Source organism: Heptranchias perlo, chromosome 7 (assembly GCF_035084215.1).
Source record: "Heptranchias perlo isolate sHepPer1 chromosome 7, sHepPer1.hap1, whole genome shotgun sequence".
Lineage (NCBI taxonomy): Eukaryota > Metazoa > Chordata > Chondrichthyes > Hexanchiformes > Hexanchidae > Heptranchias > Heptranchias perlo.
The window spans coordinates 37,541,657-37,562,637 of NC_090331.1; the positions used below are offsets into that span (position 1 = coordinate 37,541,657).

General features: G+C 41.9%; 1 protein-coding gene across 2 annotated transcripts in view; it reads left to right on the forward strand.

The window, feature by feature from the left end:
• lrp2a (low density lipoprotein receptor-related protein 2a) overlaps nt 1-20,981 on the forward strand; it is a 268,484-nt gene that overhangs the window by 164,196 nt on the left and 83,307 nt on the right. For both annotated transcript variants that reach the window (XM_067987326.1, XM_067987327.1), the window contains exons 41-48: nt 1,523-1,681; nt 3,109-3,398; nt 4,926-5,129; nt 6,875-7,117; nt 13,028-13,153; nt 14,634-14,753; nt 15,105-15,236; nt 19,689-19,890. In XM_067987326.1, the coding sequence (XP_067843427.1) occupies nt 1,523-1,681; nt 3,109-3,398; nt 4,926-5,129; nt 6,875-7,117; nt 13,028-13,153; nt 14,634-14,753; nt 15,105-15,236; nt 19,689-19,890 (1,476 nt within the window). The remainder of the gene's footprint in view (nt 1-1,522; nt 1,682-3,108; nt 3,399-4,925; nt 5,130-6,874; nt 7,118-13,027; nt 13,154-14,633; nt 14,754-15,104; nt 15,237-19,688; nt 19,891-20,981) is intronic.

A 20,981-nucleotide genomic window follows, 5' to 3' on the forward strand; every position in this document is an offset into this window, starting at 1 on the left:
ACCCTCTCAATTTGGTCTCCCAGCCCGACCAAGGCAAAATAGATGGTGCAGCCCAGAACCTGCACAACCTCAGAATGAGTATCCCTGAGAGATGATTTTACTGGTGCTACAGACTCCTGCAGGGAGGGCATAGATGCAGCGCCCACTGAGGATACCACACATTCCATGGTTGACTACATAGTGTTGGTACTATACGCCAGAACCCCACACAAGTTGGTAATGGACTTCTCCACACTCTCTGATATGTAGTAGAAGCTCCCTGACAGGAAGTCCAATGCATTGAACAATTGCTGGTGCATTTAAGCAACTTTCTTTTAAAGACTGGGCCCCTGAAGTTTGCATCACTATCTGTACCACACAGGTTGCTGATTTCTGTGCTGGTGCTTAGAAGGTTGAGAGCACTCAGTCTGTGCACTGTAAAGTCTGAGTCATCTGATGGATCTTCAAAGAGGGGGAGAGAGAGACAAGGGTTAGCATGTGGTGACAAGGGTAAGCAGTAGCAGCAGATGAGTGGCAACACACTGCCAGGTTGTCACGCTGAGATTGTGAGAGAGCTAAGTCGAAAGAAAAAAGGAAGGAAAAATGTTCAATCTCCCTGTTGTGTCTGGCCTGCAGCGTGGCCATCTTTACTGCTGCATTCCCTTTCTCTGCTAATGATGTTGATGGCTGCCTTTTCCATTGGTGTCAAAGTTTGCATTGTAGAGACAAGATCTCATCTTGTTCTCGTACTGTCCCTTCATTGGTGCCAGCTTTTCCTGCAAGAGAGTGGAAGTGGCTTAGTCTGTGCTCTGTTGAAACGTTTTCAAGATGTGTGAGGCAGTTTACCATAGTGTGCATAATGAGAGGAAGAAGCAGCAAATGTGGCCAAGAGGGGGAATTAGTTGTGAGGGCAGCAGTAAATGTTAAATGCACAGAAGGAGGTGAAGTGAATGTCCTGTTGTGATCGGAGAAGAGACATGGGCCGCGGGGAATGGAAATGCTGGGTCTAAGGTAGGGTGACACAGTGCTGTGCAGACAGCAAGTGAAATGTGAACGTGCATTTTACTTTGACAATCATGGTGCAGTCATTACATTTTTTCCTGCACTGCAGCCAGATCCTTAGTACAATGCTTGAGGCATTTACTCACTCTGTCTCCTCTTTCCATTCAGGTTTTTCTCATGGCAAAATCGGGAGAGTATAAGTAGTACATTGTAGAGGAGATTTACCTGGGCTTGTGCACTGGATCACCTGGGTGCAGTGAATATCATATAATCAATTGGGTCGGAGTGCATACCTGTAAAGGAACTTGCCCGATTTTCTTCCATTCATTTAAATGAAGGAAAATCGTTTCGATTAGTTTTCAGATGTAAGCTCCAGCCAGCCCAATTTGTTCATGCAGGCTGCACCCAGGCAATCCATTGCGCCTGGGCACAGGCCCAGGAAAATCTCCCCTTTTGTCTTTTACATTATATTAAAATAGCAGTATACTCATGGTACAGTATATTCATGATCACCTTGATTGATTATATGTTTTTCTAACAGGTATATGTATTGGACTGATTGGGGAATCAATCCCAAGATAGAACGAGCAACACTAGGAGGAAGCTTTCGTATTCCAATTATCAATACCAGCCTAGTATGGCCAAATGGACTGACAATCGACTATGAAGAGCGGAAACTCTACTGGGCCGATGCTTCTCTGTACGCTTATAATATTTATTCCTTTCCTGTCTTTTAGGGATTTAGTGAAAAATAAGAATTTTATTTAGCAGCATTTATTTATGTCCTTATTTACAAATTATTCAGATTTAATTTTAAGTTTTGTCCAGTTTTTGTGCTCAATTCACATTGTTAATTGAACACTACCATTTCAGGCACCTAATATTAACATCAGGTCAGGTACAGGATGAGTGAGCTCATTCTGCTCCAACGTTATGTTTTTACTGCAACCATAGTAGAGCACCATTCACTGCAACAGTGTAAAATTTCAATTTCTATTTGCCACAACACCCATCTTTCTGATCACTAAGTGAGATTGCCAATTTAAGAACATACGTTCCTAGAGTGAGAAAAAGTTATTTGGAGCACCAAACCAGGAGGACATTAATTGCTTCCATGTTGTCCTTCGTACCACTGTGCATAATGTGCTGTGCCCTATATAAACCAAAAAGGATTTTGTTTTCTAATGTCCAGCCAGTATATGACCACCAACACACAACCATGGAGCTGCATGCCCACATCCCTGGGAAGTCTTATGATACTTTCATTTAAAGGTAATGATTTGTGCCACCCTTATTTGAAGGAGAGGAAAAATAGTTACTGGGAGACTCCCCTTCCCGGATTCCCCCCCACCCCAATTTCCCCCCTGTGATACCCTCTCGAAACATCTACCCTGTGACTTACCTTCTTGCGGGCGAATCTTCCTTTGGTGACAGCTGACGGACTTCCCCTCCCGTCTTCCGGCCAGCTGCAACTTTCAGGTGAGCAGCTGACCAGCCGGCCCAAGAGTTGAAATACCTAGGGCTTGAAATCTGGGTCAGTGAGTACATTTTACACTCACCCCTTCGCACACCCGCCCGAAACTTGCTGGGAGTTAAAATCGATCCATGGATGTCAGACAAGTAGCCTGACATTACAAAGACAGTGAAGGGGTCAAGGCAGGTAATGTAGAGGTGGGTGCTATCGGCATACATATACAAGCTGATCCCATGTCTGCGAATGATGTTGCCAAGGGGTAGCATGTAGACAAGAAAGAGGAGGGGCTATGGATAAATCTTTGGGGACTTCTGAGGTCAGTGTGGGTGCAAGAAAATATGCCATTGTTTGAGATGCGCTGACTATGATTGGCTGGGTAATTTTGCAGTATTACTTTGTGAGTTACAACAAATACAGTCACGGACAAACCTGAAAAGAAATCACCTTTCCATTGTGTAATTATTTATGATCTTAACTGTGCTTTATGTTTCTGCACTTCAGAGTTTACATATTTATCAAATTTACCTCTAATGATTTCTGTGGGTTTACTGCTTGTAAGTTGCCCACGTATATCACTGGTATGAGAATTATTTGAAAATGTTAGTTTTTAATAATTAATATTTTCTGCAACATTCAATGATATTCTATTTCAGACGGAAAATTGAACGCAGTAGTCTTACAGGTACAGACCGTGAGGTGATTGTTAGCACTGCAATTTACCCATTTGCAGTGACCCTCTATGATGAGTATCTCTACTGGACAGACTGGAATACTGAAAGCATCTACCGGGTCAATAAGCATGATGGGTCTGACCAGACTGTGATGATACAAAACCTTCCACATCGTCCAATGGATATCCACGTCATGTCTGACAGGAAGCAGCAGCAATGCAGTAATCCGTGCGATCGATTTAATGGAGGCTGCAGTCACATCTGTACTACAGGTATTGACTATTCCTACCTAAAGCATTTGAATAATAGGCTATCAAGTGATGTAAGATTAATCTCTTTCGATTCTATCTTCAAACCTTCTCTTGAGAACACAACTTATGCAAATAGGAAGATAGGAGGTAGGAACAGGAGTAGGCCAGGAGATAGGAACAGGAGTAGGCCATTCAGTCCCTCGAGCCTGTATCACCAAATCACTTAGATCATGGCTGATCCATAACTCAACTCCATTTACCTGCCTTTGCTCCATGTCCTTTGATTCCCTTACCTAACAAAAATTTACTAATCTCAGTCTTGAAAGTTTCAATTGTGCGGCATCCGCAGTCTTTTGGGGGAGAAAGTTCCAGATTTCCACTACCCTCTATGTGAAAAAGTGCTTCCTGATTTGACTCCTAAATGGCCTAGCTCTAATTTTAAGATTATGCCCCCTTGTTCTGGATTTTGCCACTAGAGGAAATAGTTTGTATCTACCCCTTCAAATATCTTTATCATTTTAAAGACTTCGATTAGATCACAAGACGGGCAGACTATTTGTTTTTTTTACCAGTTTGCTTCAGGCAACTGTTCTTAAGAAAAGCAATTGTAAACAATTTTACAACACCAAGTTATAGTCCAGCAATTTTATTTTAAATTCACAAGCTTTCGGAGGCTTCCTCCTTCGTCATTTACCTGACGAAGGAGGAAGCCTCCGAAAGCTTGTGAATTTAAAATAAAATTGCTGGACTATAACTTGGTGTTGTAAAATTGTTTACAATTGTCAACCCCAGTCCATCACCGGCATCTCCACATTAAGAAAAGCACATCTAGATCACAAATAAAATGATACCTAATATTTCCTAGACCCAATGGCCCTTATTTTTATTGATTCTCTGTTGACTTTTTTTTTCTATTATAAAAATATTTTTTGCCATGTACATTTGTTCCAGTTTTGCACTCAGTTTGTATTCAGATCTCCTCACCTTCTGAGGTGGACAATGTAAGTGGGTTCAACAGGCAATTAATGTGTTTCTGGAGAGAAGTGATTCATGGATTACAAATTAATCCAACATATTGAAACAAAAATAAAGAGGTATGTAGACTGAGATTGTCCTTTTTGTTGGTTTATGAGCCATAAGTGTGGCAGAGCAAGACTCATATAAACTGTAATTAGGAGCCAGTTCTTGGGAAATTTCAAGGGAAGCCCACATAGCTTTGTCTTTCTCTGTGCATGCACTAACATCCTACACTGTCAACTTGCCATTTCTCTTTTGAACATGCATCTGGATATATAGTCCAGCTGTCTTTTGTGTATCATGCAATTATAATATTACAGGTAAGAGAGAGGGAGGTATAGTAACCATTTAAACTGTTTTGATAGTTTGAGTTCTTTAGCATTATGGTCTTTGCCCAGTCATATTTGTGACATCATTTCTTTGTGGCATGCAAGGTCCTTTGAAAATAGTAGATTTGTTTGTTGCTTCTTTGCCAACTGTGAGTACAAGTACTGTGCTGCGAATTACTTTTGTATTGTAATTGTATTATAGGGCCCCATGGTGCAGAATGCCAGTGCCCTGCTCAGGGAAACTGGCGCCTGGTTAATAACAATAAAGATTGTGTTTCATCCGATACTGCCACATGCGGCACCGGCTACTTTACCTGTTTGAACGGCCGCTGTGTCCCAGAGAGGTGGAAATGTGATACTGACAACGATTGTGGAGATCAGAGTGACGAAACAGAGAGAGTATGTGGTAAGTTCCATATTACTATCTGCAAAATCTGTCATAGTATAAATATCATGATGTGTAACAAGCCTGAGGAAACTGGAGACAATAGAAGGGATCACATTTCAATCCCCATTGAGATAAAATAGAAATGGAACGCATGTAAAATACCTTCTCTGTTGAAGTCACAAATGGACATTTGAATAACATGATTTTAGTTCCTAAAGGGTGCTGGTAATATTATTTTAGCTAGAGGCTACCGTTATCACCTCTCTAATTCCCCCCTTCCCCCTTTCCCAACTGCTGCAGGGTTAAGATTTGAAACTGACTATGTGGGGAACTCTGAGTGCAAATCTGGATGTTACCACTCTAGTACAACTCGTTGGAGTTCTGCCATAATTGTCATGCCCAAAAGTCCAGTATTTTAAAAGCTGCTTAGACCATATATAGTGGCAGAAAATAGTATTGTGTGAAATGTTTTTCTTCCACTGATCAATTTTAATTCATGTAACCTACTAAGGTTGCAGATCCTACGCAAAGTTTTAAAAATTCCCACGTAATCCCACAGATCAACTGGTCGCTTATTTAAAAAAAGCATTATGTTGAAGTTGCACTGCAGCTGCTGCAAACTAAAGCAGTGTAAGACTCCCTCCTGAAGGGAGTCTCTCACTGATTGGCTTCAGTGCACTTAGGAATTAAATTGTGTCCTGAAGCTACGATACTACTGTCAGAATAAAGGAGACAGTTTAAGCAACACACACACATTGCTTTCCTGATATCTGGAATACTGCGTCAAATATAAAAGCACCTTTCGATAGCAGTCCTGCAGAGACTATCTGACCTTCCACCTGACGTGGTAAGCCAAGAGATCGGCATAAATCAAGAGCTGCAAACAGTATAACAAAGGAAGAAAAACACTGAAATAAATATTTTTATTCTGTCTTTCATGCAGTTCACATGGAAAAAAATGCACAAAGAGGTATCTGTTCTGTGGTTTTCTAATAAATAAATGTTAATTTATTTACATTTGTCCATTAATTATGAATAATGCTGTAGAGATTTATTTTTCTGTAATTTAAAAAAAATCCATATAAAGTTCTATTGTAGGTAGACTCTAGAATGATGTCATGAGGTAAGCACCCACAAGTGTCAGCTTGGTTCGGTTAGTAGCACTCTGACCTCTGGTTGCTGGTTTATGCCCCCCTCCAGGATTTGAGCACACAATCTAGGCTGACACTTCAGTCCAGTACTGAGGGAGTGCTGCATTGTTGAAAATGCTGTCTTTTAAGTGAGCAATTTTAAACCAAGGCTCCGCCAGTCTGCGCAGGTGGATGTAACCGATTCCGTAACACTTTGCGAAAAAGAGCAGGGACTTCTCGGAGTGCTTTGGCCAATGTTTCTCCCTCAAATAACTATCAAAAACACAGATCTTGTGAATACTGTGACTGTTATGCAAAAGCATGTCCAGAATAGGGCGAGGAGAGGGAAAACAATTAAAAATTTCAATTGTGATTTATAGCCATTCAGATTCCTAGCTAGTAACTGGTAACCTGAGAAATTATGTATCAAATGTAAAAAAAAACTACAAAACCAAAAAAATAAACCTTTCTGATTTTATTTTACATGCAGCCTATTTGGCAGCGTTTGTATATGTGGAAGGTAACTCAAGATAATTCTTTTTTTATTGTGTAAGAGGGAGAAGTCACAGCATAATTTAAAAAAATGTTTTTGTATCATATGATTTACTTTTGATATCTCTACTCTTGTCCCAGTTTTCCATACCTGTCCACCAACTGCTTTCACTTGTGGGAATGGCCGGTGTACGCCATATAGTTATCGCTGTGACCACTACAATGACTGTGGAGACAACAGTGACGAGGCCGGCTGCTTGTTCCGTACTTGTGATCCCAATTCTGAATTCTCCTGTAATAATGGAAGATGTATCGCCAATAGCTACATCTGCAATGGGGTGAACGACTGCCATGATAATGGAACTTCAGATGAGAGGAACTGCCGTAAGTACAATATAGTCATTCAGCTTTTCTGGAAAGAAGCAGGTTCCTCAAATAGTCACTGATGCATTCAAGAGTTCATAACTCACTCACTGGAATCTCTCAAAAGGATGCTGTGTCCTAGAAGTAAGGATACTGAGGAGATTTGTTCTTTAAAAAGAGCGTAATGTTCACAGATGTTGTAGAAAGTAATCAAAGTGAAATATCATCAGCATTGGCCTTTCCTTTATCAATAATTATAATATACTTCTGACAATTCAAAATCAGTTTTATGCCAAAAAAAATTGAATTATCGAGTAGATTGTATAAACAACATAAATAACACAGCAAAATGGGAATTTAATCCTAAACAAATTTGAATTATCAGGTATTTGAATTAAGCCACTTTGAATTAAGAGAAGTGGACTAATAAATGCTGAGCCTTATACCACACCAGTTTTGTATTGTCCTATTTTAGGAGATTGCAGAAATATTTGATCATTTTCTTTAGGAAGTGTTTAGTGGCATTGGTATGGATATCATTGCAGTAAGTAAGATATAAGAACATAGAACATAAGAAATAGGAGCGGGAGTAGGCCATACCACCCCTCGAGCCTGCTCCGCCATTCAATAAAATCATGGCTGGTCTACCTCAACTCCACTTTGCTGCTCTATCCCCATATCCCTTGACTCACTTAGTGTCCAAAAATCTATCGATCTCAACCTTGAATATACTCAACAACTGAGCATCCACAGTCCTCTGGGGTAGAGAATTCCAAAGATTTGCAACCCTCTGAGTGGAGAAATGTTTCCTCATCTCAGTCCTAAATGGCCCACCTCTTATCTTGAGACTATGGGCCCTAGTTCTAGACTCTCCAGCCAGGGGAAACAGCCTCTCAGCATCTACCCTGTCAAGCCCTCGAAGAATTTTATACGTTTCAATGAGATCACCTCTCATTCTTCTAAACTCCAGAGAATATAGGCCCATTTTACTCAATCTTTCCACGTAGGACAACCCTCTCATCCCAGGAATCAATCTAGTGAACCTTCATTGCACCCCCTCTAAGGCAAGTATATCCTTCCTTAGGTAAGGAGACCAAAACTGTGCACAGTACTCCAGGTGTGCTCTCACCAAAGCCCTATATAATTGCAGCAAGACCTCCTTATTCTTAGCCTTTATTGCAAGGGGGTTGGTGTCTAACATACCATTTGCCTTCCTAATTGCTTGCTGTACCTGCATGTTAACTTTCTGTGATTCATGTACAAGGACACCCAAATCCCTTTGAATACCAACTTTTCTTAGCCTCTTACCTTTTTAAAAAAAAATTCTGCTTTTCTATTCTTCCTACCAAAGTGGATAATTTCACATTTCCCCACATTATACTCCATCTGCCACCTTCTTGCCCACTCACTTAACCTGTCTTTATCCCTGTTCAGCCTCTTTGCGTCCTCCCCACAGCTTACTGTCCCACCTAGCTTTGTATCGCCAGAAAACTTGGTTCGGTTACATTCGGTCCCCTCATCTAAGTCATTGATATATATTGTAAATAGCTGAGGCCCAAGCACTGATCCTTGTGGCACCCCACTAGTTACAACCTGCCAACCTGAAAATGACCCGTTTATTTCTACTCTCTGTTTTCTGTCCGTTAAGCAATCCTCAATCCATGCTAATATATCAACCCCAATCCCATAAGCCCTAATCTTGTGTAACAACCTCTTGTGTGCACCTTATCAAATGCCTTTTGAAAATCCAAATATACTACATCAACTAGTTCCCTCTTATCTACCCTGTTGGTTACAATAGATTTGTCAAACACGATTTCCCTTTCATAAAACCGTGTTAACTCTGCCTAATCATATTATAATGTTCTAAGTGCCCTGTTTCTATGTCCTTAATAACAGAGTCTAGCATTTTCCCCTCTATTGATGTCAGGCTAACTGGCCTATAGTTCCCTGTTTTCTCTCTCCCTCCTTTCTTGAATAGCGGGATTGCATTTGATACCTTCCATTCCATGGGGACCGTTCTAGAATCTAGGGAATTCTGGAAGATCAAAACCAATACATCCACTATCTCTGCAGCCACCTCTTTTAAAACCATAGGATGGTCATCAGATCCAGGGGATTTGTCGGCTTTTAGTTCCATTAATTTCTCCAGTACTTTTTCTTTACTAATCTTAATTACTTTAAGTTCCTCCTTTGGTTCCCCATTATTTCTGGTATATTTTTTGTGTCTTCTACTGTGAAGACAGATACAAAATATTTGTTTAATGTCTCTGCCATTTCCTTATTCCCCATTATAATTTCTCCTGCCTCTGTCTTTAAGGGACCCACGTTTTAAACAAAATCTTAAAAATTCCAAAAATCCATGTTTCAGAATAATGTGATTAAATTTATCTATTGAATTATATTTTGTATCCTTTAATTGAATTCATTAAAGTTTTTGCTTAAAGGCCGCAGCCGCTCTCAAAAACCTAGGCTTGAGCTTTATGATATTCCCCAGAGCAATAGCTGTTAGCTGAAGGCAGATCCTACAATATGAGTAGTATGTGTAGTGTGCACAATTTGCCAGGATATATTAGTAACATTTAACTAACCAAATAATACAATGCCTCTAATAAAATATATTTGATTGTTTTTCAACTTCATTTGAAGAAAAGCTAGAAGACAAACTTCAAAAGCTTTATTCAGGTTAAGATTATAATGAATATATTTCTTTAAACAGAGAAGGGGTGTGTATATTGTATGTGAGAGAGGAAAAAAACATGACAAACTGTACAGGCTACACACCTTTTGCAGCCTTTGTTTAAATTAGAAAAACTCCGTTAACTTCAGAAAGAATAAGCTATGAGAATGAGATACAGACAGAATGGCCAAGTTTCTTCTTACGTATAATGCTTGGAGAACACTTATCATTTTCTTTTTATCTGATTCCCATTCTTTCAGGAAAAAATTGATTTTTTTATTTAACCCATCATTTTATTTTCTTCTATAGCTAAACTACCTCTTTGTCCTCCCAATCTTTTCATGCCACTCCATGTCAAAAAAAGTCACACTTAATACCACTGCCTTGCTGCATCCCTGCGGATCATTTGTCCTTCCCGGCCTTCTAAACTCACCTCCAGACCTGAGGTGCCACACCTTTGTCCCTACTGTTTCCTGACTTGAGCTGCCATATTTCTCCAGCACTATCAGCCATACTTGGGGTTCCCACACATGGAACCTATATCTACTGTTGTGGAGGCCAGTTTGCCTCCACTCTCATGGCATACTGAGGTGTTGGAGGTCCACTCTCCAAGATGCCACTTCCGCATCCCTCACACGTCCCTGCCCTAGCCTTGAACCCGCATCTCTCTCTAGCTTCTCTCCCACCTCCCTCCATGCCTTCTTCGAGCTCACCTTGTACATGAGACCCACCTTTACCCCATTCCCACTAAACTACTTACAACTCAACTTCACCTCCTGCCCCCATGCATTGCGAATGGATCCCTCTCCTCAACTATTGTCTCACTCTCTTTCAAAACTGCCATCATCATCCCTCTTTTTAAAAAAAGTCAACCCTTCTGTCCTTGCAAAATACCACCCTATCTCCAATCTCTTTGCTCTACATAATCCTTGAATATGTTGTCATCTCCCAAGTCCATGCCCATCTTTCCCTCAACTTCCTGTTTGAATCTCTCCAATCAGGTTTCCACTCATCACAGCACCAAAATGGCCCTAAACAAAGACACAAATGACATTGTCTGTGACTATGACTGTGGCGAATTATTCCTCCTTGACCTTGCTGCAGCTTTCGACATGGTCGACCACACTATCCTCCTCCAACTCCTCTCTTCCGTTGTCCAGCTCGGTGGGACAGCCATCGCTCAGTTCCAATCTTACCTATCCAATTGTAGCCAGAGCATCTACAGCAATGGCTTCTCTTCCCACCCCTGCACCATTACCTCTGGAGACCTCCAAGGATCTATCCTTAGCCCCTCTTCCTCCTCATCCACATGCTGCCCCTTGACATGGGGTCAATGTCCATTTGTGTGCTGATAACACTCAGCTGTACCTCTTTATTACCTACATCTTCCGCTTAAGCGCTCATCCGTGCCTTTGTCCCCTTCAGGCTGCATTATTTCAGTGCTCTCCTAGCTAGCATCCCATTCTGCATCTTCCGTAAACTTCAGCTCATCCAAAACTCAACTGTCTGTATTCTATCTCCGTTGAAATTACAGGCCAAAGTCATCGAAAGTAAATGTACAACTGTCTGGGTTTCAGCAGTTCAACACACATTGTTCGACACATTCAATTCATTCCTGATACAAAGTACCTTTAATTTAATTGATATTCTAACTAAAAACAAGCAGCCTTGATCCTGTAGCCAAGATAACACTTGTGGGTAAATATTATGAAGCTCTGCTCTCAGTGCAGGACTCCCAAATTTCCAGTAAATACAATTAATTTTCTATCTGCTTAGTACTTTAACACCAACCGTTTACTTTGATTTCTGACCTGGTATAATGGAACATTTGGAGACTATATTCGGGTAATTGACACCTCGCAGAATATAACAGTGTTTATATAAAAAACGTTTACATTACACCCTGTTTTCCAATCCATGCCGGGAATGGAATCTCACAAAATTTAGCCTTAGCTGCCATGTTGAATCATAGAATTATAGACATTTACATCACAGAAGGAGGCCATTTGGCCCATCATGTCTGTGCTGGCTGAAAAAGAGCTATCCAGCCTAATCCCACTTTCCAGCTCTTGGTAACACATCCCTCTGTTACTCTTGTAGGCTACAGCATTTCAAGTGCATATCCAAGTACTTTCTAAATATGATGAGGGTTTCTGCCTCTGCCACTCTTTCAGGCAGTGAGTTCCAGACCCCCACTACCCTCTGGGTGAAAAAAGTTCTCCTCAGCTCCCCTCCAATCCTTCTACCAATTACTTTAAATCTATGCCCCTGGTTATTGACCTCTCTGCTAAGGGAAATAGGTCCTTCCAATCCACTCTATCTAGGCCCCTCATAATTTTATACATCTCAATTACATCATCTGTTCGAAAGAAAACAACCCCAGCCTATCCAATCTTTCCTCATAGCTAAAATTCTCCAGTCCTGGTAACATCCTTGTAAATCTCCTCTGTACCCTCTCTAGTGCAATTACATCTTTCCTGTAATGTGGTGACCACAACTGTATGCAGTACTCTATCTGTGGCCTAACTAATGTTTTATACAGTTCTAGTACAACCTCCCTGCTCATATTCCATGCCTCAGCTAATAAAGGAAAGTATCTTGTATGCCTTCTTAATCACCTTACCTACCTGTCTTGCTACCATCAGGGATGTGTGGACATGCATTCCAAGATCCCTCTGTTACTCTACACCTTTGAGTATCCTCCCATTTAATGTGTATTCCCTTGCCTTGTTTGCCCTCCCCAAATGCATTACCTCACACTTCTCTGGATTGAATTCCATTTGCCACTTTTCTGCCCACCCGACCAGTCCATTCATATCTTCCTGCAGCTTTCCTCCTCACTATCAACCAAACGGCCAATTTTTGTATCATCCGCAAACTTCTTAATCATGCCCCCTACATTTAAGTCTAAATCGTTGAGATATACCACAAAAAACAAGGGACCTAGTACTGAGCCCTGCGGAACCCTACTGGAAACAGCCTTCCAGTCACGAAAACATCCGCTTTGAGGGTGTGAAGCTTTGAGAAGTCACAGCTTTCATTTTGAAAAGATTATTTGCTATTTCTGTTAAATTTATAGATTAAACCAAAGACAAAAATATTCATTTTTGGCACAGTTTGCCAGATGGTGTTAACACTGCTCAAGGTTCATAATATTATGTGAACCATCTTGCACCACACTCCAGCCTTTGTGTTATTCAGCGTACAATGGTTTAAAAAAATATTTCACTAAATTACTTTTTCTCCTATAGCTGATCGGACCTGCCAGCCTGGCTATGCAAAATGTCAAATAACCAACATATGTATTCCTCGCACTTACCTCTGTGACGGAGATAATGATTGTGGTGATATGAGTGATGAGAGCTCCACCCACTGTGGTATGTACTCTATTATCTTCAGATACTGTAGTTATACACTGTGCACTCTCTGCTCGGAATGTTGGCTCATACCCTGCAGTGTGACCTTTTGATGAATTGACATTTTGAGTAACTTGTATAAAAACTATATTCGTCATGTAAAAAATTTAAATTATGAATTGAATATTACAACTAATTAGTACCATGCTAATAGTGCATAATTAGTAGTGGTTTAAATAAATGCAAATTTTTGAATCATTTAAGGTGTAAAAAGCTACTATTTTTCATATGAGACTGAAGTGCTGGGTCTTGTGTCTAATTAGCATTATCAATTTAATTTCATCGTCAACTATGAAATATTGGAATACACAGATTGTAACAGGATAAAGAAGATACTACAGGACATAGTGCAGCCTTCAATAAAATAAAAGTGTACATTGCTTAAAACCTCAGATGTTAGTATAAATATTATGCAAATACTTTCTGTTTACATTCAATCTAATCTTTGCCCAGGTTTCAAGGGATTGCAGAATAGTTGTATGAAGCAGAGTTAATTTGCTATGACACACAAGGCATCATACATCATACAACATAGGGTAATTGCACAAGTCTTTGCACATATGGCAGTGCTTGGTTTTTGCCCTCTACACCATGCAAAACATATAGGGCACTACATTGACAATTCATGACTTACATAATGTGGCGTACATCTAACAGATTAGGAAATTTCAGAGGTGTTCAAAATTATGAATGGTTTTGATAAGGTAAACAGGAAAATCTATTTCCAGTGGTCAATGAGTCAGTAACTCGAGGGTATAAATTTTAGATTGCCAAAAGAATGAAGGGAAAGTCTGGAAAAATATTTTTACGCAGACGAGTTTAGGACATGGAATGCCCGAACAGAAACTGCAGCAGAAGTGGAATTCATTATAGCTTTTAGAAGGCAATTGGAAAATATTTGGGAAAAATATTAAATGTGTATGGGGGAAAGGCAGGGAAATGGGACTAGCAGATAATTCTTTTCAGAGAGCAGTCACAGGTACAAATAGGCCTAATGGCTTCCTACTGTGAGGTAAAATTCTGTGATTTTGTAGATATGCATTCTTGGGTATGCCGCCTGATATTCTGCTAGTATTACAAATGACCGCTCTCAGCGAAGGAAGAGCTAGCTGAAAAACACCGTCCCTTTCTCATTCCTGTTCCCCAACAGGTACTTTTACAAAGCTGACACCACACCACTTCCAACTGTCAGCTAAATAGGTTTCATCAGACGAAGTGACCTGACTTCCTCTATCACATTACCAATTAACAATACACCCATTGGATTCTCCCCATCTTGTTTCCCCAGTAGCCAGCAGCATGGCGACTCTGGGAATGTCTTTGCAAACCTTCATTTCTTATCATCTCCTGACTGATAAAATAAGGATCGTGTTAAGTAAGATTCTCTCCCTAATTGCACGCGACAGTCACCTATTAAGGTTCTGTTTTGGTTGACTTTTAGCCACTGGAACTTGTGCAGACAATGAGTTTCGCTGCTCATCTGGACGCTGTATCCCAGCACACTGGTATTGTGATAGCGGAATGGATTGTGCTGATGGGTCTGATGAACCAACTACTTGTAGTAAGTATTAAATATTGTTAACTAGCTGATATTACTTGACTTCGTACCTTGTACTTATTTTCTCTTACTAACTTTTGCAAGAAACATCCACGAAGAACAGTAGGGATATGTGTATGTGACCTGTGCCTTTTGGACTGGAACACATGGAAATAGCTCCTGTTAATAAGGAGAGGCATTCAACAACTTTTCTGTGGGGAATAATTTTCCCCACACCACCCCATAGTGATATTTTCATGTAACTTGAACTGACTTAGGAAATGTTCAAATACATTTTAATGTCTAATTTATTGTGACTCCATAGATTTTATATTGTTATAGTTTACTGTATTGTCTGCTATGTTATCTTTATAGTTCCAACAGAGCGCACTTGTTCAAGTCAACAGTTCAAGTGTGATGATGGCAGATGTATCCCCTCAACCTGGATCTGTGATGGTGACAATGACTGTGGAGACATGAGTGATGAAGATCAAAGACATAGCTGTGGTAGGTGTCTCCAACATAATAATTAACACTCCATTACTATATACCTCATTAACAAACTCTGTTTCTGTTTGTTCTTTCTAAATGAGCAAATGAATCATTATTTTAGGTGAAATAACAAACCCCTCAGTCACATATATTAACCAACTAATTAAATTTCTCACAAATTATACATATTCAGAATTGTCGAGAGGGAGTATTTCATTGACGCTGTTTGTTATATTGCAGGCGGATCTTGGGAGCGCGACCTATGCGCGTTGCTCTCCCACACTTGCATCTTAATGCTGAGCTGATCTCCCTGTAAACCACTTCCAAGGTACCTTGCCTCCAACAACAAGTGCAAAGAGCTCATGGGCTTCTTTGTCACTAAGATTGAGACTATCCATTCAACTGCCTGTGCTGCTTGCCCCCTTCCTCTTGCCGAACAAGCTAAACCTTCGCCCAGGCTCCCACTGCAGTAGCCCTGATCTCACATCCTTCTCTAGCTTCTCTCCTACCTCCTCTCAAGCCCTCTGAGCTCATCTTGTCCATGAGATCCTCTTGCCCCCTTGACTCCATTGCCATTAAACTGCTGACCACCCAACTTACCTTCCTGGCCCCCATGCTAACTGACACTGTAAATGGTTCCCTCTTCACAAGTACTGTCCTCTTTCCTTTCAAAACAGCCATTCTAATATCTCCTTCTTTGGCTCAGCATCCATTTTTGTCTAATTACTCCTCAGTAACGTGCCATGGGATGTTTTTCTACATTAAAAGTATTACATAAAAGCAACTTGTTGTGGGTTCTGCTACTTTGTGCTTGCACAGACTGGCTGTCACTGGCCAGTGTGCTTGCGCGAAGTACTGGCTTCATGATGTCACGACAGAGAATGACTGCACAGCTACGTGATGATGTCACCACTGGGATGCTAATGCTATATTTATTTGCTCCAAGAAGACTGGTGGCATTTGAGATGACCTAATTCAAACTCAGTACTTCTGCGGCACCAATCCCATCACCATCACCATCCCTGGGTATGTCCTGTCCCACCAGCAGGACGGAACCACCAGAGGTGGCGGTACAGTGATATACAGTCAGGAGGGAGTGGCCCTGGGAGTCCTCAACATTGACTCCGGACTCCATGAAATCTCATGGCATCAGGTCAAACATTGTCAAGGAAACCTCCTGCTGATTACCACCTACCGCCCTCCCTCAGCTGATGAATCAATCCTCCTCCATGTTGAGCACCACTTGGAGGAAGCACTGAGGGTAGCAAGGGCACAGAATGCACTCTGGGTGGGGGACTTCAATATACATCACCAAGAGTGGCTTGGTAGTACCACTACTGACCGAGCTGGCCGAGTCCTGAAGGACATAGCTGCCAGACTGGACCTGCGGCAGGTGGTGAGCAAACCAACAAGAGGGAAAATCCTACTTGACCTTGTCCTCACCAATCTACCTGTCGCAGATGCATCTGTCCATGACAGTATTGGTAGGAGTCATCCCCGCACAGTACTTGTGGAGAAGAAGTCCCGCCTTCGCACTGAGAACACCATCCAACATGTTGTGTGGTACTATCACCGTGTTAAATGGGGATAGATTCAGAACAGATCTAGCAGCTCAAAACTGGACATCCATGAGGCACTGTGGGCCATCAGCAGCAGCAGAATTGTATTCCAGCACAATCTGTAACCTCATGGCCCGGCATATTCCTCACTCTACCATTACCAACAAACCAGGGGATCAACCCTGGTTCAACGAGGAGTGTAGAAGAGCATGCCAGGAGCAGCACCAGGCATACCTTAAAAATGAGGTGCCAACCTGGTGAAGCTACAGCACAGGACTACATGCATACTAAACAGCAGAAGCAACATGCTATAGGCAGAGCTAAGTGATTCCACAACCAACGGATCAGATCAAAGCTCTGTAGTCCTGCCACATCCAGTCGTGAATGGTGGTGGACAATTAAACAGCTAACGGGAGGAGGAGGTTCTGTAAACATCCCCATCCTCAATGATGGCGGAGTCCAGCACGTGAGTGCAAAAGACAAGACTGAAGCGTTTGCAACCATCTTCAGCCAGAAGTGCCAAGTGGATGATGCATCTCGGCCTCCTTCCGATATCCCCACCATCACAGAAGCCAGTCTTCAGCCAATTTGATTCACTCCACGTGATATTAAGAAACGGCTGAGTGCACTGGATACAGCAAAGGCTATGGGCCCCGAAAACATCCCGGCTGTAATGCTGAAGACTTGTGCTTCAGAACTAGCTGCGCCTCTAGCCAAACTGTTCCAGTGCAGCTACAACACTGGTATCTACCCGACAATGTGGAAAATTGCCCAGGTATGTCCTGTCCACAAAAAGCAGGATAAATCCAATCCGGCCAATTACCGCCCCATCAGTCTGCTCTAAATCATCAGCAAAGTGCTGGAAAGTGTCGTCGACAGCGCTATCAAGCAGCATTTACTCACGAATAACCTGCTCATCGATGCTCAGTTTGGGTTCCACCAGGACCACTCAGCTCCAGACCTCATTACAGCCTTGGTCCAAACATGGACAAAAGAGCTGAATTCCAGAGGTGAGTTGAGAGTGACTGCCCTTGACATCAAGGCAGCATTTGACCGAGTGTGGCATCAAGGAGCCCAAGTAAAATTGGGAATCGGGGGGGGAAAACTCTTCAGTGGCTGGAGTCATGGTAGTGGTTGTTGAAGGCCAGTCATCTCAGCCCCAGGACATTGCTGCAGGAGTTCCTCAGGGCAGTGTCCTAGGCCAACCATCTTCAGCTGCTTCATCAATGACCTTACCTCCATCATAAGGTCAGAAATGGAGATGTTCGCTGATGATTGCAGTGTTCAGTTCCATTTGCAATCCCTCAGATAATGAGGCAGTCTGTGCCCGCATGCAGCAAGACCTGGACAACATCCAGGCTTGGGCTCATAAGTGGCAAGTAACATTTGCGCCAGACAAGTGACAGGCAATGACCATCTCCAACAAAAGAGAGTCTAACCACCTCCCCTTGACATTCAATGGCATTACCATCGCCGAATCCCCCACCATGAACATCCTGGGGGTCACCATTGACCAGAAACTTAACTGGACCAGCCACGTAAATACTGTGGCTACAAGAGCAGGTCAGAGGCTGGGTATTCTGCAGCAAGTGACTCATCTCCTGACTCCCCAAAGCCTTTCCACCACCTACAAGGCACAAGTCAGGAGTGTGATGGAATACTCTCCATTTGCCTGGATGAGTGCAGCTCCAACAACACTCAAGAAGCTTGACACCATCCAGGACAAAGCAGCCCACTTGATTGGCACCCCATCGATCAAACTAAAAAACATTCACTCCCTTCACCACCGGCGCACCGTGGCTGCAGTGTGTACCATCCACAGGATGCACTACAGCAACTCGCCAAGCCTTCTCCGACAGCACCTCCCAAACCCGCGACCTCTACCACCTAGAAGGACAAGGACAAGGGCAGCAGGCACATGGTAACAACACCACCTGCACGTTCCCCTCCAAGTCACCCACCATCCTGACTTGGAAATGTATCGGCGTTCCTTCATTGTCGCTGGGTCAAAATCCTGGAACTCCCTTCCTAACAGCACTGTGGGAGAACCTTCACCACACGGACTGCAGCAGTTCAAGAAGGCGGCTCACCACCACCTTCTCGAGGGCAATTAGGGATGGGCAATAAATGCTGGCCTCGCCAGCGACGCCCACATCCCATGAACGAATAAAAAAAAAATGTTTTAGTTGCTACTTGCTGCACAGGGCCACCTGTCATCAACTGGTGGTAGAACAACAATGTAAAACAATTTATCATATTACACAAAGTTTCCAGTTTAGTTACGTTTAAAGAATCATGGCTTAGAAATTGGATCATGTTGCGCCCATTTTACAGGCGCCTAAGAGTCCAATATGGCAGGCGGTGTGCGCACCATCATTGCACACTGGAAGTGCGCCCTACGTTTTAGGGCCCCTCTGTAGGCATCCAGAGGCGGGTGCCTGAAACGGGCATTAGGCCCTTTGCATATGCAAATAGGGCTTAACATCTGTTTCAGGACCCTTCTGCAAAATCCAATTGCGACTGACCGCAGTATGCACCATGCATGCTGCAGTTAGTTTCTTCAGGCACTTAGTAGCCAAACTAGCAGTCTTTTAAGGGAATGCTGAAGGCTACCACCAGAAAGTTCAGTTTCAACTTTTTTTACTTACTTTATTGTGGAGCTGGGAGAAGCAAGAGTGCCCGCAGCTCATAAGCAAATGAGGCCGGCAGACCAATTTGGCATGGTCCTACCACTGGCCTCATTAGGTGCACCTGAACCGGGATCACATCCCAATTTGAACGCAGTCCAATTTCTAGGCCCATATGTTTCAATGTTGGATATGTGAAACTCTGGCAGTACCATGTTAAGTTTGCTGATTGAATAAAGTTTCTGAGAACATCTCTTTAATCTCAACCTGTTTTGTTTCAGCAAACCGTAGCTGCACTGCTACAGAATTTACATGTGTGAACAGTCATCCTCCACAGAGAAGGTGCATCCCTTGGACATGGGTCTGTGATGGAGATTCTGACTGTTCTGATGCTTTAGATGAACATCAGAATTGCACTAGGAGATCCTGCACTATGACAGAATTCACATGTGACAATGGCCTATGTGTTAGGACTTCATACAGGTTTGTTGCTGTCAAAGAACTTGTCTTTTTTTTCTTTAATGCTGTGTAACTTCTCAGATGGTTTTGGGAACCAAAATATTTAAAATGTAATGGAAAGAAGAAATGATTGCCAATGACATGAAGATCCCTCCAATCGATATTTTTAATTTTTGTTTACAAAGTTGATGAATTGTCACACAAAGATTATTCAGGACCATTTAGCCCACTGGCTTTTATTTTCATTTTACTTGTCATTTCTTTATCAGATTGTTTTATTTACCCATTGGTAGACCAAAGGTGAGGCCTGCCATAATAAAAGTTTTATAGATTCTGATGTTTTATGGCATTGAATTAATACGAATTTCCTAATTCTACTTCCTCTAAATGTTTATATGGTTATAGAAACCTTGTGTGCCAGAAAAGGGGATTAGTGCCAGGATTAGGAGGATAAGATTAAGCCCTGTTTTCCCTCCCTTCTTCAGGCCTTTTGTAATTGTTCCACAGTTTCATTGTGCCATTTCCGTCTCTCAGAAATAGTGTGGATGCAAATTATTCACCCTTTCCAGAAAGCAAGTAACAAGTTGCTGCCCCAGCAGCTGCACTGGCAGAGTATTGAACCGCTAACTCAAAAGAATGGCACTTTGGATTCTAGTTTTGACTGCCCTAGATACGTTTTTCCAAATCTGAGCCAGATTGCAAAAGCATGTATACATGCCAGATACTCATATTTCATGGCTAAATGAAAGTGTTGCAGTGTTGTCATCCTTTCCATTTACCAGCTTCTTGAGAAGCTTCTTATTTAGCCATGAAATGGTGGCATGCAATTATTGAATGCAGCCATCATGCTCTCATTATATTAGTGAAAAAGTCTAATAAGATGAAAGCAACTGTCCAGTTTTTGAAAAGATTGAGGATAATGTGGAAATTAAGCAATTTTGAGAGTGAGTGGTTGAAGCACACTCCACCCTCACAGCATGGTCTGTGGGCACTAATATTTTGTGTAACAGGTACATGCTAAACAAATCATTCTGAATTTTGACCCAATTCAGACTTTTCAGATTGTTATTTCTCTTTAAAATAGTACTCACGTAAACAACGGAACTATGCAATAG